This window comes from Labeo rohita, chromosome 5 (assembly GCF_022985175.1).
Source record: "Labeo rohita strain BAU-BD-2019 chromosome 5, IGBB_LRoh.1.0, whole genome shotgun sequence".
Taxonomy (NCBI): Eukaryota; Metazoa; Chordata; class Actinopteri; order Cypriniformes; family Cyprinidae; genus Labeo; species Labeo rohita.
Genome location: NC_066873.1, coordinates 43,636,793 through 43,653,192, shown reverse-complemented (window position 1 = coordinate 43,653,192; position 16,400 = coordinate 43,636,793). Strand labels below are relative to the sequence as shown.

General features: G+C 32.8%; 1 protein-coding gene across 5 annotated transcripts in view; it reads right to left on the bottom strand.

Moving 5' to 3' along the window:
- The window catches only part of LOC127165467 (ras-specific guanine nucleotide-releasing factor RalGPS1), a 159,409-nt gene that overhangs the window by 9,510 nt on the left and 133,499 nt on the right, over window positions 1-16,400 (bottom strand). For all 5 annotated transcript variants that reach the window (XM_051110126.1, XM_051110130.1, XM_051110127.1 and 2 more), the window contains exons 11-14: window positions 15,549-15,616; window positions 6,153-6,279; window positions 4,531-4,682; window positions 1,687-1,735 (exon numbers count right to left, since the gene is read on the bottom strand). In XM_051110126.1, coding sequence (XP_050966083.1) covers window positions 1,687-1,735; window positions 4,531-4,682; window positions 6,153-6,279; window positions 15,549-15,616 — 396 coding nt within the window. The remainder of the gene's footprint in view (window positions 1-1,686; window positions 1,736-4,530; window positions 4,683-6,152; window positions 6,280-15,548; window positions 15,617-16,400) is intronic.

Below are 16,400 nucleotides of genomic sequence, written 5' to 3'. Positions count from 1 at the left end.
GTTTAACTGATACTCATACTACAGATCTCTAAATGATTTAGGCTTACATGTAAATGCATGTATTTGAATTGCACCTATAATTTGGACTATACAGTTTTAACATAAACAAACTAATGAACTTAAAGTGATATACAGTCAAGCCAAAAATTATTTGGGCACCAGATATAATTGTTGATATTTTTTTACTAGTGGGTACAGGACACTATAATTCATTTATGTAAGTGGGGATAGCAAAGTAAAGTAAACTGTGACATATTATACTCAAAAATTCTTCATACAGTGGACTACTAATAAAACTGATAAAAATTTGGGACCGAATTTTTTATTGTCTTGTCTTGCTCTGCCTGAACTCTGTGTATTCTGGCTCAAGACAGTTAGGGTATGTCGAAAAACTCCAAACGTATTTTCTCCCTCAACTTCAAAAATCATTTCAAAATCATCCTACATCGCTGCAGAAGTTCCAACCCAGTCTTTACAAAGTGAACATGCAAAGAAGATCAAACATCCTTAACAAAAAAGGTAAAACAGCGATATAGGACAATTCTGAAGTTGTGGGAGAGGGAGAACATGAGATGGGAGTTTTTCGACATACCCTAACTGTCATGAACCGGAAAAAAGCAGAGTTTAGGGAGAGCAAGGCAAGACAAGCGTTTGACATTAAAAAATATATAAATAGTATTATTTTTATGAAAATAACCAATCGTTTTGCTAAATAAGACCCTTCTTCCTTGGCTGGGATCGTTTACAACTGCATTTGGGAAGCTGCATTTAAACGGCATTTTGGAAGTTCAAACTCGGGGCACCATAGAAGTCCACTATATGGAGAAAAATCCTAAAATGTTTTCCTCAAAAAACTTAATTTCTTTACGACCGAAGAAAGAAAGGCATGACAATCTTGGATGACAAGGGGGTGAGTACATTATCTGTAAATTGTTGTTCTGGAAGTGGACTTCTTTAAATTCAGGCCTAATGTACGTACACAGGCTCTCACTGACAGAATTAAACGAACATTGAATAAAATCACTGAATCTGCCCAGATGTTGAAGGAATAGTTCACATAATGAAAATTGTCATCATTTACTCACCACATTTTCTCCATGCAATTAAAACAAATATAAAGTACTACGATGACTTTCAACTTCATTTCAAAGCACATATGACTTGTGCAATTGTGTAAAAAGTCTTCTGAATTCACTACAGAAAAGACTGAAGACTAGTGCAGAAGATCACTGTTATGGTGATTTTGTGTCCTCTTTGGAGCTTGAAAAGTCTTGGTCACTGGCTTTTATGTGAATATCTAATAAACGTTTCCTTTTGTGTGTCACAGAAGATAGAAAGTCACATGATTTTGGAACAACATGAGGGTGAATAAATGATTTCATTTTCAAGTGAACTATCTCTTTAAAGCTTCAACTGTTTGAAATCAATTTCTGTTTCAGTAGCTGTGTTACTGTGTTTTGCTATTTGTACGCATATCTATGTGTTTTTCTGTAGAATGGACATAAATAGATGTTAAACATTTATAAACATTTATAACTGGAAACGATAAATGAACAACAACAAAAACAATTAGCACCACTGAGCTAATAGTCATAAAAGTCATTCATATTAAAACAAAAAACAAAAACAAAAAAATCACTTTAACTTACAGCATGAAATAGTCACAAATATGCGAGAAAATCTCACCTCTCGACTCCTGGAGAAAGATCATCACAGAACGAACTCTGACTGCTGCCTGATAAAACAAACCAAACAAACCTCACAATTATTTTCATGAGCGTACAAATCAAATGCTCCTTCATCATTGACAGTGGTAATGAAACAATACGGTACTAGGCAGTAGAGTACAACCTCACTGGGGCTGCAAAACAATTATATTTAAATAACTGAAAACATACATTTTATTAATTCAATTAGATCTATTAGCAGCAGTATGACATTTAGTTGACAATTTAGGTTTTTAGATAATCTAATGTTAATAGTTGGTCTCTATTGGTTGCTGTGCAGTGTTGTTGGGTCATGGGTCATGTTACTGACCAATCAGCATCCAGGATCAGAAATGTATTCTGGGTTCAATATAAAATTAGCTGTGGGATAATGTTAATAACACAAAATTATTTTGATTTGTCTTTCATTTCCTTAAAAAGCAAAAACAGTTATAATAATGCAGTTACTATGGAAGACTTGCACTTACAAAAAAAAACACAGACAGGCATAAGACTTTATTGCATGAGTTTGCATGTGATCTGATTTTCTCTGTGTAGTTATATTTAGTCTTTCAACTCTGTTGCCATGGTGACATAATAGTGTTCTGTTCCTTTTGCACAATACATGCAATGATGCAAGAAATCTGTTCTCATGAATTACATCAGAAACACATAAGCAGAAGACCACTCAACCTAGTACAGTAGTCCCACCTCAAAAACGCATATTTAAATCTTTACAGATCAAATTACTATTAAGTTTTATTGAATCCGTTTTAGGTTTTTATAATGCATACGTATAGTATAAATACGTAAAGCCAATTAATATGGCACGGAAAATCATTTGTTTATATCATTGCTTATACTGCAAAATGTAAACGATGTCATCTTACAACTATATGCATATATGAAACATTATACCCATCTTTATTCATACAGACAGTACACTCATATAAAGTGCACATATGTGACCCTGGGCCACAAAACCAGTCATAAAGGGTAAATTTTTTGAAATTGAGATGTATACATTATCTGAAAGCTGAATAAGCTTTACATTGATGTATGGTTTGTTAGGATAGGGCAATATTTGGCCAAGATACAACTATTTGAATACCTGGAATCTGAGGGTGCAAAAACAAAACAAAAAAACAAATCAAAATATTGAGAAAATCGCCTTTTAAGTTGTCTAGATGAAGTTCTTAGCAATGCATATTACTACTCAAAAATTAATTTTTGATATATTTATGGTAGGAAATTTACAAAATATCTTTATAGAACATAATCTTTACTTAATATCCTAATGATTTTTGGCATAAAAGAAAAATCAATCATTTTGACCTACGCAATGCATTTTTGGCAATTGCTAAAAACATACAGTGCTACTTAAGACTGGTTTTATGGTCCAGGGTGACATATGGCCACAGCCATTTCACCCTGCAGCCCAAGACTGGCTACCCACTGAAGCTAAGCAGGGCTGAGCCTGGTCAGTACCTGGATGGGAGACCACCTGGGAAAACTAGGTTGCTGTTGGAACAGGTGTTAGTGAGGCCAGCAGGGGGTGCTCACCCTGTGGTCTATGTGGGTCCTAATGCCCCAGTGTAGTGATGGGGACACTATACTGTAAAAAAGCACCGTCATTCGGATGAGACGTTAAACCGAGGTCCTGACTCTTTGTGGTCATTAAAAATCCCATGGCACTTCTCGTAAAGAGTAGGGGAGTATCCCCGGTGTCCTGGCCAAATTCCCTCCTTTGTCAATCATGGCCTCCTAATAATCCCCATTCACTGAATTGGCTTTATCACTCTCTCTCCTCTCCACCTGTAGCTGGTGTGTGGTGAGCGCACTGGCGCCGTTGTCCTGTGGCTGCCGTCGCATCATCCAAGTGGATGCTGCACACTGGTGGTGGTTGAGAGAGATCCCCCCATATGATTGTAAAGCGCTTTGGGTGTATAGCAATACACAATGAAAGCGCTATATAAATGTGATCATTCATTCATTCATATATACTAATACAGTAAAAATATCTGCCATATTTTCTCACAAAATTACTAAAATTAGGGCTATTTATTTTATATAGCATATCTGCTTGATTGCTTGTATTGTCACAAAATGCAACTACTGTATATTTTTGCCCAACTCCACTAAATGCAACTATAACAAATTATGATATAATAAACATTAACATTTTGATTTTCTGTAAAGCTGCTTTGTAAGTGCGAGTAAAAAGAACTACATAAATAAATATGACTTGGTTAATTCATGCAAGTGCTTTAACAATAATAAAAAAAGCTTCACATTTATGCTTTTAAAGGTATATTATATTGACAGCTAGTGGTTGAACGGGTACTGCAGACCAAATTTAAAATATTGTTTCCATGGTTGTAATATACTGTGTTTTTTGTTAGCTGGCAACCCAGAGTGTTGAAATTCTATTGGGTGAACCAGCAGTGGGCGGAGTCACACGGATCAAAATAAAAAACAGACATTCCGATGCGGAACACGCATTTCAAAGCTTTGTTTTTGGGAGAAACATGTTATGTGAACTTAGCATGCAAACATATTATGGTATTTTTATGCTTTAGTACAGCGAAAAAAATTACATATAACACCTTTAATTTCATCCAGAATGCTGGGCTTCTGTACTTCCAAGTGTGTTACTTTAACCATATTTTTATTTATTTATTCATTTTAAACTGAAGGCTGATTCAAAATTATTTTCTGCTGTAATTAACATTATTCCACACATGCTTAAAATGCAGTAAACTCAGCACATTCCTTAAATACGATGTGAAGGGCTTTGGTAAAATCCATCAGCTTGTGCTGTTACCTATAGAGATGCCGTTAGACACGGAAGAGCTGTGTGGGTTGTTCCTCGCCGGACTCTGGGACTCTAGGAAGCTGTCGTCCAGCAGGTGACGTGGTTTCTCTATGGGGAACGTCGCACTTTTACTCTCCACCACACCGAAATGCCACATCATACTGCGAGAGAGTCAGAAAACCATCATGAGGCAGGAGATTGAGGAAAACTGTCGTGTAAGTTTCCATTGAGAAGTAATCTTGAAAGAATAAAAGCAAAAGTCATGCATATTTGTTGTTTAATACACAGTTACATCAGTGCTCAAGTTTGGGGTTGGTAAGATTCTTCAAAATGTTCTTGAAAGAAGTCTCTTCTGCTCACGGAAGCTGCATTTGTTTGATTAAAATTGCAGTAAAAACAGTAATACTGTCAAATATTGCTACAATTTAAAATAACTCTCTTCTATTTGAATATATTGTAAAATATAATTAATATATATATATAATATATATATATATATAATTTCATTACTCCCGTCTTCAGTGTCTTCAATGTAAAAACTAAAATCTAAAACCTAAAAACCAAGTAAATAATTAAATTAATTAAATAAAATAAAAAGAGACAAAAAAGAAAAAAGTAAATAAAATGTAAATAAATTTAAATAAAAATCAAATAAATTAAAAAAAATGTAAATAAAAACTGTAAATAAAAAAAATACAGAAAAAGTAAACTTGATTTAACTGAAATCAAGATAAAAATATGATGTAAAAATATAACACCTTTAATGTAAAAACTAAAACCTAAAAACCAAAAAATAAGTAAATAAATATTAATACATTTAAATAAAAATCGAATAAATGTAAAAAATGTAAATAAAAATTGTAATTCACTACTAAAAAACAACTGCTCATCAAGGCTGCATGTTTGATTAAAATTTCAGTAAAAACAGTAATATTATTTCATTAATTATATAATAAATAAAATAAAGAAAAAAAATGAAAAAAGTAAATAAAATGTAAATAAATTTAAATAAAAATCAAATAAATGTAAAAAATTTTAATAAGCATTTTAAATAAAAATATATAAAAAATGTAAACTTGATTTACTAAAATAACTACTAAAACTGGGGAAAAACAACTACAGAGGTTTATATAGAAAAAAAAACTACAGTGGTTCTATATAATTATATAAAATACAACAAAAAATGTCAAAAAAACCCCAGCAAAATTACCAGAATGTTTACATAAAAATAAAAGCTAATGTAACATATTAATAAAAAACTATTATAGTATCTCAATGATACTAAAATATCATTGGTACAAAAAAAAATTCTAGATATATAAATATGCAATAGATATGCAATAAAAGCGCTTTACATGTATGCTTTTAAATCCTCTGTACTTCCAAGTGCATGACTTACATACATTTATTTATTTAATATAAGTTAAAATAAAGTTAAAAATTTGCATTTATTTGAAATGGAAAGCTTTTGCAACATTATAAATGTCTTTACTGTCACTTTTGATCAATTTAATGTGTACTTGCTGAATAAAAGTATTAAGCTCTTTCAAAAATATCTTACTGACCCCAAACTTTTGATCTAAATATAGTATGCAAGTATGTGTGTATATGTAAACAGAGACAAAACGGACGTGTTTCCAAGGCTGTGGCTCTTCCTGTGACGTGAGGGCGGTGGCGTGGGAATATGAACCCCCACGGTGGCATCAGGACAAGTGGGCCGTCGATTATACCTGACCGACAAAGACAACTCGGATGGACCTGGAAGAACAGAGAAAGAGGGAAAAGCAGAATGAGTTTTTCTCTGAACATGCCTGATTGTTCTCACCGTCTCACTCAATGAAACATAATGAAAGAAAACACGTGGAGACTCTGTCAGCAGAGCCTCTGCTTTAACAATCACAGCCGCAACACAAATGTTAACATTCTCTAGTCCTCTTGAGGGAGACAGATTCAACGCAGCGATGAGAGAGAAGGAGAGAGGAAAACAGAGAGGATCCCCAGAGTAACGGCATCCACATGTTCCCGTCCGTGAGTCAGTGATGGAGCGTCACGGCGGCTCCTGAACGTCATCACATGCTTTCTAAAGCCTCGCTCGCGTGATGTTCTTCTACTGCGCGGTGAAAAGTAGCTCTAGAACTTTAGAGCCATTAGTGAACCAGTGTTTTTAGTGATTTAGTGTTTGTATTCATGTACTATTATAATATTTATAAATATTTAGATTTTATAGTTTCAGATTAAGCCATTCTGTTATGTGCTATAAAGTATTATTTTTATTATTTTAACATTTCTATTTAGCTTACTTTTATTTTTATATTTATTTTATTTTTTATATTTTGGATTATTTATATATTATAGAATTTATAGGTTTAAGGTTCTTAATTAGCTTTTATTTTTACATTTTTATTTTTATTAGGGTATTATTATCTTATGTGCTTTTGTCATTTATATTAGTTGTTCTCTAATATTTAGTTTTTATTGATTTTTATTATTTTTCCATGGCACCACGGTTATTTTTTTTATTTATATATTTAATATTTATATATATTTAAGTATTTATTCAGATTTTAATTCATCTTATATTTTCAGTTTTCATAAAAATTTTACTATTAGTCATTTTGTTATGTGCTTTTGTAATTTTTTATTATTTTTTAAAAATATACTTTTATTTACCTTTCATTTAGTTTTATTTTATTCCTGGTTACATTTACATGTCACCAGTGTTATTTTCATTTTATCTATATATTATAGTATTTATTAATATTTTTAATTAGCTTTTATTTTTATATTTTTATTGTAATTTTAATTTAAGTATTATCAACTTATGTTCTTTTGTCATTTATATTAGTTGCAATTAATATTAAAATTAAGTTTTTTTTTTTTTTTTTTAATTTTCCATTTACATTTAGATTGCACCATGGTTATTTTTTTTTATTATATATATGCCATTATAGTATTTATTAATATTTTAATTCAGCTTATATTTTTATATTTTAAGTTTTTATTTACATTTTTACTGTATATTATATTATATATCTATATATCATAGTATTCATTAATATTTTGAATTAGCTTTTATTTTTATATTTTTATTGTAATTTTTGTTTAAGTATGATCATAATATGGAGGGCCAAATTACTCAATATTAAATAATTAAATAAATGTTGAAATATATAAATAAATCGTTAAAAGCATAATTTAATTATTGAAAGCATAAATAAATGTTTCAATATTTATTTATTTATTTATTTATTTAAATATTTACTTTTTTTAAATGTATTTTTATTTAAATATTTATTTAATATTTTCTTTATTCATTTATTTATTTATTTATTATTTAAATATTTATTTATTTATTTACGCATTTATTTCTGCATTTCTTATTGCCTCCACATTTCATTTTGAGGTTGGCGGTTGTCGGCACGTCACTCAACAATAGTGGGCATCACCTTTCCAGCTCGATTTCTTTGGCCTTTCTAGTTCAGGTGCCTTTTTCATGTTTTTCGCATCACGAGCTATGGCCGTATTGTTGACAGCTGGAGTATAATGCTGTCTGTGAAACACACACACACTTAACTGCAGAACGATATTTCATTGATGAATCGTTTCTATCATTTATTTAACATAACATTTATTTAAATATTTAACTTTGAGTAATTTGGCCCTCCATAATTTAGCTTCCATTTAGTTTGATCTTATTTCTGTTTTACATTTAGATGGCACCGGTGTTGTTTCAGTATTATTTATATACTATTATAGTATTTATTAATATTTTAAATTAGCTTTTCTTTTTATATTATCAGTTTTATTTTAGTTTTGGTAATTTTTTTGTCATTTTAATGCATTTTTACTATTATTTTTAAATGGTCTTTTTTTCTATTTAGCGTTTATTTATTTTTATTTCAGCTTTGTTTTTAACAGTTTTATTACTTCAACTTAGTTGTCGAGGGAACATTTAGGCTTAAGTTTTTCATCAAATATTTCAACGTTATTTCAGCTTTATTGCAATGACCGAAAACAATTTCCACATACAGCATTTTTTTTTTTTTTCTTTTGGAAAATATCTTGGAAACAATCATTAGCAATGCAAAGAGAAGTTTCCTCTTTTAGTTGCTCAAAATTAACAGTATTATACTTTGATGTGTATAGTGCAGATGCAATTCAGCATATTTGTATGTGCATTTATGCATTTAGCAGATGCTTTTATCCAAATAGAGAAAATCGAGGATATCTGTTATTTGGGTCAAAGGGAAAAATCTGAACACTTGACATTGGTTACTTAAGGCGATAATTAATCCAAAAATGAAAATTTGGCCATGCCGCACCCTCATATTGTTCCAAACAATGACTCTTTTATGTTTATGACATCATGAAGTAAGTCATAGTTTGGAGGCACATTAGGGTGAGTACATGTTTGGGTGAACAATCCCTTTAAACTTCAATATCCCATCACACGAACCCATCAAAAGAGGCAATCAGACGGTCTCAGACTCAACGACTCAACAGAGTTTTCCACAGTGGACAAAAACACCTTCAGGCATCATGGGAAAGTGGAAACAATGTAAGACAGCATGCTGAGACACTTACACACCAGAAAACACATTTAATGGAGCGACTGGAGCCTTAAACCGTGTCTCTTCCAGTCTGGGTTAGACGACGGCTTTACACTGTGTTTCTAATATGTAAATACTCGAATGCCACAGTGGGACGTTTAGGAAATGATCTTCACCTGGTTCTTGTTAAAACCTTCAATAATGAGTCTGACAACCAGCTCATGAAATGAACGCCACATTCTGAGCGGATATTCCATCTGACAATGAAAACGGCATGATGGGGTGAGATTTGATTCGACGCAGGTGTTTCTGGAGCATCATGGAATTAGAACCTTGGAATCACGGAATCTTTAAAAATGAACAGCAATTAAATGTAACATTAAACATGTTCCCTGTGGTATGGAGTTACTTTTGTGTCATTTTTAATGCATTTAAATATGCAGTATTTGAGAGCAACATGAATTATTCAGTAACTAAAAAACGAAACTCTCTGCAATGCCAATAAATTGTTGTTTTGCTTTGTGCATTTGTAAAACTTCTCATTTTTAATGTTTTACTTACAATGTAAGTAAAACAGTATGTTTGATTGCATAAAAAGTAGTGGTTCTGGGACACTCAGGATCGAATCCGAGCCATGTTATGTCTTGATTTCATCTCTAATTATTGATTTGCTTCCTTGAAATAATATGTGGCAAAAGATTAAGCATCAGAGGGAAAACTGGCGGTATTCTGGGAACTAGAGAGCGGCTGCATCATTACTGCGATCAGATTACTGGCTCAAACTGAGACATTATGCAGGTTCTACTGGAAAGACATGCTTTTTCATACACTTTGGTCCTTTTTTTAAATCAGCTAATGATCAATTATCTAATATTTAGAGCACAGCTGACACTGGAAGCAATTATGGGTCAATCATTTGATCTCTCACCTTAAAAAAGAAATTCTGTCTGGTTTTGCACTGGGTTGCTCCAAGAGCAGTTAACATACTTTAACATGATTTAACAGTCAACATGTTACTTTAGTGTTTAGTACTAAATCATTCAAGAAGCTGTTAGGAGAAGAAGGTTTTCTAAGTGCTTTGTCTGGTGTCATCTGTACCTGCGGACTCCAAATCGCTCTCCATTCTTAATTTATTAAAAGCGAATTAGATGGCAGACATATGCTTTGAGTTTAGCAGTACATGTTAGCGATCAATCTCATCCTGTCTGTACATGCTGATACATGTGTTTAACCACATATGTTCATGTGTGGGGGTCAGACTGGATTGTATGTGAAACATAATTCATGTAGCAGCATGTGTTTCTTTTGTTTTTGCTACTAAATGAGAGATTTAGGTGACTTTAGAGCCTCATATAACTCTTATGCTTACCAAGGCTGCATTTATTTGCTCAAAAATACAGTAAAATCAGCAAAATTGTTAAATATTATTACTATTCAAAATAACTGATTTCTACTGTAATATATTTTTAAATGTAATTTATTCCTGTGATGCAAAGCTGAGTTTTCAGCATCATTACTCCAGTCTTCAGTGTCAAATAATCCTTCAGAAATCATTCTAATATGCAGATTCTTTGATCGACAGAGAGATCAAAAGCACAGCATTTATTTGCAATAGAAGTCTTCACTGTCATCAATTTTGATGATTTTTTTTATCAATTTAATGTGCCCTTGCTGAGTAAAACTCACCCAAACACTTGAACAGAAATGTATACACAACTAAACACTGACAGGGAAACACAATGTGCAGAGCTAAGAATAACATCCAAGGCTGTGGACGTGAGGGAGAGACATTTCTGTCTCGGGTCTGTCTGTGATTAAGACCTGCTGTTCCCAACATGAATGTAACTGGCTGCTTCCAGATAATAATAGTTTCACAGTGATGTGTTTGAGAAATATTGTTTATGTGTGTCTGAGTGACATAGAGTGATAGGTATGCTTATGGACTTTCCCATCTAAACACATTTAAATCATTCTTTTCAATATCTGTCTGTCCATCCATCTATCTATTGTTCTATTATCCATCCATTCTTTTATTGTTCTATCCATATATCGTTCTATCACCCATCAGCCTTTTATCATTCTATCATTCATGCATTGTTCTATCTTTCTATCATCCATTCATCCATCCATCCATCCATCGTTCTTTCTATTTTTCTATTCATCTGTCATTCTATCATCCATCCATCCATCCATCCATCCATCCATCCATCCAGTCTAAATGTCTATCATTCAATCATCCATCCATCCATCCATCCATCCATCCATCCATCTGTCATTCTATAGCTCATCTATCCATTGTTCTATTGTTCTATCATCTATCCACACATCCGTCATTCTACTCAGGTACCATCCATCCATCCATCCATCGTTCTATTCAGCTACCATTCTATCATCCAGCCATTATTCTATTTTTCTGTCATTTTATTTTTTTCTATCCATCTATTATTCTATCATCCATCCAGTCTAACCTTCTATTGTTCTATCATCCATCATTCTATTTTTATATTTGTCTGTCATTTTATTTTTTCTATTCATCTATCATTCCATCATCCATCCATCTATCATTCGACTTAGCTACCATTCATCCATCCATCGCTCTGTTCAGCTACCATTCTATCATCTATTTATTCATCCATCCATCCATCCAGTCTAACCTTCTATCATTCTATTATCCATCCATCTATCCATCCTTCTATTTTTTATATTTGTCTGTCATTTTATTTTTTTCTATCCATCTATCATTCTATCATCCATCTATCATTCTACTTAGCTACCATTCATCCGTCCATCGCTCTATTCAGCTACTATTCATCTATTTATTCATCCATCCATGCATCCATCATTCCATTTTTATATTTGTCTGTCATAATGTCATCTATCCAACCATCCATCCATCCATCCATCCATTCATCCATCATCCAGTCTAACCCTCTATCGTTCTATCATCCATCCATCCTTCTATTGTTCTATCATCTATCCAGTGCTCTCTAGTTTTATCCATCAATCTTTCTATAATCTATCCACACATATGCATTCTACTCAGGTACCATCCATCGCTCCACCCACGCATCCATCTATTATTCTCTTGTTCTACTCATCTATTGTTCTATCATCCATTCATCCATGATTCCATTTTTCTATTCATCTGTCATGCTATCATCGATCCGTTTCTGTCTGTAGGTATATCTGCCTTTCTATCACCCATCCATCAATATGTATATTTAACATGTGAATTTCTTTGGCCAATCAATAAAGTTAATCTAATCTAACCTGATGAAAATACACATTTACACTTCAGTAGTGCTCAAAAAACATCCCAGGTATATGTAGAATGATTCTTGATTGTGGAAAATAGTCATAATAAAGAGAGAGTAGTTGTGTCTGAACGGCTGTTCCATGTTTTGCTCTGTTTTCTGGCCTGAGTTCTGTGGCGAGATCTCATTTCCTTGCCTGCACGTCTTCACAAATACAGGTTATGTAACAGCCAGTCACCCCGAGACTCTAGGAAAGACCTCGTCTGCCCAGTCCTTGCTGTGATGTAACCATATGGCTGAGACGTGGCCACAGGCATCTCATTCAATAAAAGAAAATTATATATATATACACCAAACATTGCTTCATGTCAAACTGGCATTCGAGAATACAATGAAAAGGAAAGAATGACACATCACAAGCCAAATGGTCTCAGTATCCCAGACCACTGTGTTATATTACTCTCGGTCAGATCATCTGGTGTCGATATTCAGATGGGCATGATGCTTCATAGGAGAAAAATGCTGACGTCTTTATTTAACAATCAAAAACTTTAGGACTACAATAACTACAAATGTTATAGACATTCACCTCTGGCTTTGGAATAAGAACAGACGCGTTATTCAATGGCAAGAGAGGCTGAACGGTTACAGATTGCCTTGGAAACCCGACAAACATCAACTTTTACGAAAATGGAAACCTATAGATTTGGTTACGCAGCTCAGGAGCAAATGCTTACCAAAGATACTCACAGAAAACTTATATTATTATTGGAAACTGCTGTTGGCTCATCGCGTGACTAGACCTACCGGGCAACAGCCAGGCAGCGTTTTACAGTGCCAGCATCTAACATACAGTATTTACAACGTATGAGTTTTAATGGTGCAAAGAGAACTAAAAATCCACACCTATATGTTCATAACATGGCTAACATTCACAAAAGAAAATAATCTCATAACGGTTTTTGGCAGTGAATAAACCAAATGTACTATACCTCAATTAGAGGAGTCAACGATTATGTGATGATCACAAAATGATTCAGTCCTTTAGGCTAATCCACTATTGTTTGTTCAATTTCAGCACAAATGTGCTCATGTGAGCACTGGGCCAAAACACACAAGGTAATCTGGGCTAGTAAAAATGATGCGTAAAATTATTATAATTATTATAAATGAAATTATTACTAACCACGGTAAATTAATGGCAAATTAAACTCCTAAACATAACATTATGTGTAATTATACAATTTCTGATGAAATATATCCCACAATGCCCATCAGAAAGGCCTTTTAACCCAAAAACGACTGATAAAAAGAAATGAATATAATGTAGGACTGAGTAGGACTGAATATAATCAGAGGAAGTATTACTTCAAAGAGTCACTGTTGGAGAATTAGAATTATTTAAATGCACGCAAAATATAGTTAAACTATATTTTTAATTAAAATATATGAGATATTACTTAAACATTTAACCACTTGAATTTGCATGCACCAATATAACAACAGCATACACCGGTAAATAAATACATTTAAAATGTAAACTAAATATAGTAAATAAATAAATCAGTATTTTATTTTATATCAGAGATGCTAATAAAACACCTTTTCAGAGCTCTCATACACTTTGCTTAAAACATTTGGGATCAGAATTTTTTTTTTTTTTGACAGAAATGAATACTTATATTCAGTAAGAATGCTTTAAATTAATAAAAGGAGACAGTACAGAAATTTATAATGTTACAAAGGACTTCTGCTTCAAATAAGTGCTGTTCTTTTGAATTTTGTTTTCAGCAAAAAAATCCTGGAAAAAATGGTTTCCATGAAAGTATTAAGTTGCAAAAAGGTTTTTTTTTTGGCATATTATTATGATTTTTGAAGGATCATGTGACACTGAAGACTGGAGTAGTGCTGTTGAAAATTCAGATTTGATCTCAGGAATAAATTACATTTTAAAATATATTCAAATAGAAAACAGTTGTGTGAAATGGTAAAATTATTTCAAAATATTACTGATTTTACTGTATTTTTGATCAAATAAATGCACCCTTGGTGAACAAAAGAAGCAGTACCTACATAGTGATTCATTAACTGGAACAAAACTTAGCAACTGGCATTGGTTTGTAGGAAATGCAATGACCAAACAAAAAGCTAGGAATTAAAACACTGGTTAATTTCATAACTGCACCAAAAATTACACTGCATAGTTCATAAACTGTCCAGTTTAAAACAGCAGAACTCTGGTGATGTGGCTTGCTGTTAAAAGTGTTGCTCAATGACTGCGGTTTATCATGTTTTCTAAGCTCAATGACTGATGCCTGCATGTGGTGATGTGATGCAGATTTGCAATGTTGAAATTAAGGCTCCGTTGAGAGCCATTTATGCGCTGTTTGTTTTCTCAGTCCACATTCAGTTCCCTTTGCCCTTTCAATGAGTCAAAGAGGACGGGGCCCCTTGGCCCTTCATTTACTCAACCACCAGGGGCCAGTGACCTCATTCAGAAGGGACAACATAAGGGATGCTGGGGAAAAATGACTGCAATGTCTTTTGTAAGTTACTACCATTCAAAAGTCAGGGGTCAGTAAGACTTTTTTTTTTAAGAAATGAATATTTTTATTCAGCAAGGATGCATTAAATTGATTAAAAGTAAGAGTAAAGACATTTATAATGTTACAAAAGATTTTGGTTTCAAATAAATGCTCTTTTGATTTTTTCTAATCAAAGAATCCTGAATAGAAAAACATCCATCACTGTTTTGAATGTTTCTTGAGCAGCAAATCAGCATATTAGAATGATTTCTGAAGGATCCTGTGACACTGAAGACTAAAGTAATGATGCTGAAAACTCAGCTTTGCATCACAGAAATAAATTACATTTTACAATATATTTAAATAGAAAACAGTTATTTTAAATCATAATAATATTTCACAATATTACTGTTTTTATTGCATTTTTAATCAAATAAATGGAAAATATATATATATATATATATATATATATATTTATAAACATATATATATTGCATATATATGGCAAAGCATATAATAAAAATGTACTTTCAAAAAAACATTTAGGAAGTTTTTGAACAATAGTGTACTTGCATATAAGTTGGGCCTCATGGCAAAGCAATTCTGCAGGTAATAAAAATGTACATGACAAAACCCCTTTCAACAAAAACATGCAAATATATTGGAAGTAAACTGTGATGACATTTAGGCTGTCTTACCTGCAAGATCTTCTTTGGATGTGGCCATGCGTGGCGAGCTGTTCCCTGGTTCAATTTTCAGAGACAGTCTGTAATGGAAAGACAAGCAAAAGTTTCACCAAAACACTCCACAAGGCAATGAAGCTTCAGACTGGTACATTCAATATTTCAAAACCCATTTTGGCTTATAAACGGTGCTTGATCTGTGCCGAAACGAGATGACTTTTTCACAGGAGAAATTAATATTATGGATAGAGGACTCATATTTTAGCTAGAAGCAAGTTAAAAACGTCTTAATGATGGATTTGTTTGTTACAAACACACAGCTTTTGGCTTCACAAGATGTTAACTGATGGACTAGAGTGGTATGGATTACTTGTGAATTACTGTGATGTTTTTATCAGCTGCTTGGACTCATTATTCTGACGGCACCCACTCACTGCAGATAATTTATTGGTGAGCAAGTGATGCAATGCTACATTTCTCCAAATCTGTTCAGATGAAGAAACAAATGTATATTTTATAGGAAATTTTCATTTTTGGGTGAACCGCTACTTTAAAGAGATATATTACATATGCTTTCCCCAAGTGCAAGAACATTTCTTGAATGAAAACAGCAAAAATGAATGAAACCAAAACTACAAGCTCATTAACATATAACTGCCCACATTTACATATTAACACATAGTCAGTATTCAGCAACTTAACCTGCCCTGTTGAACAACAGTCTGTGTACAATGTCATCACTTGAAGCCAACTAGAGAGATTAGAAACATCATACAGCACAAAACTGAAACCACTTCACCTTTCAAAAACTATAAAAGCCCTTATAGGCCTCAGTGGTGATGTAACATTGTTCATGCTTGCATTTGG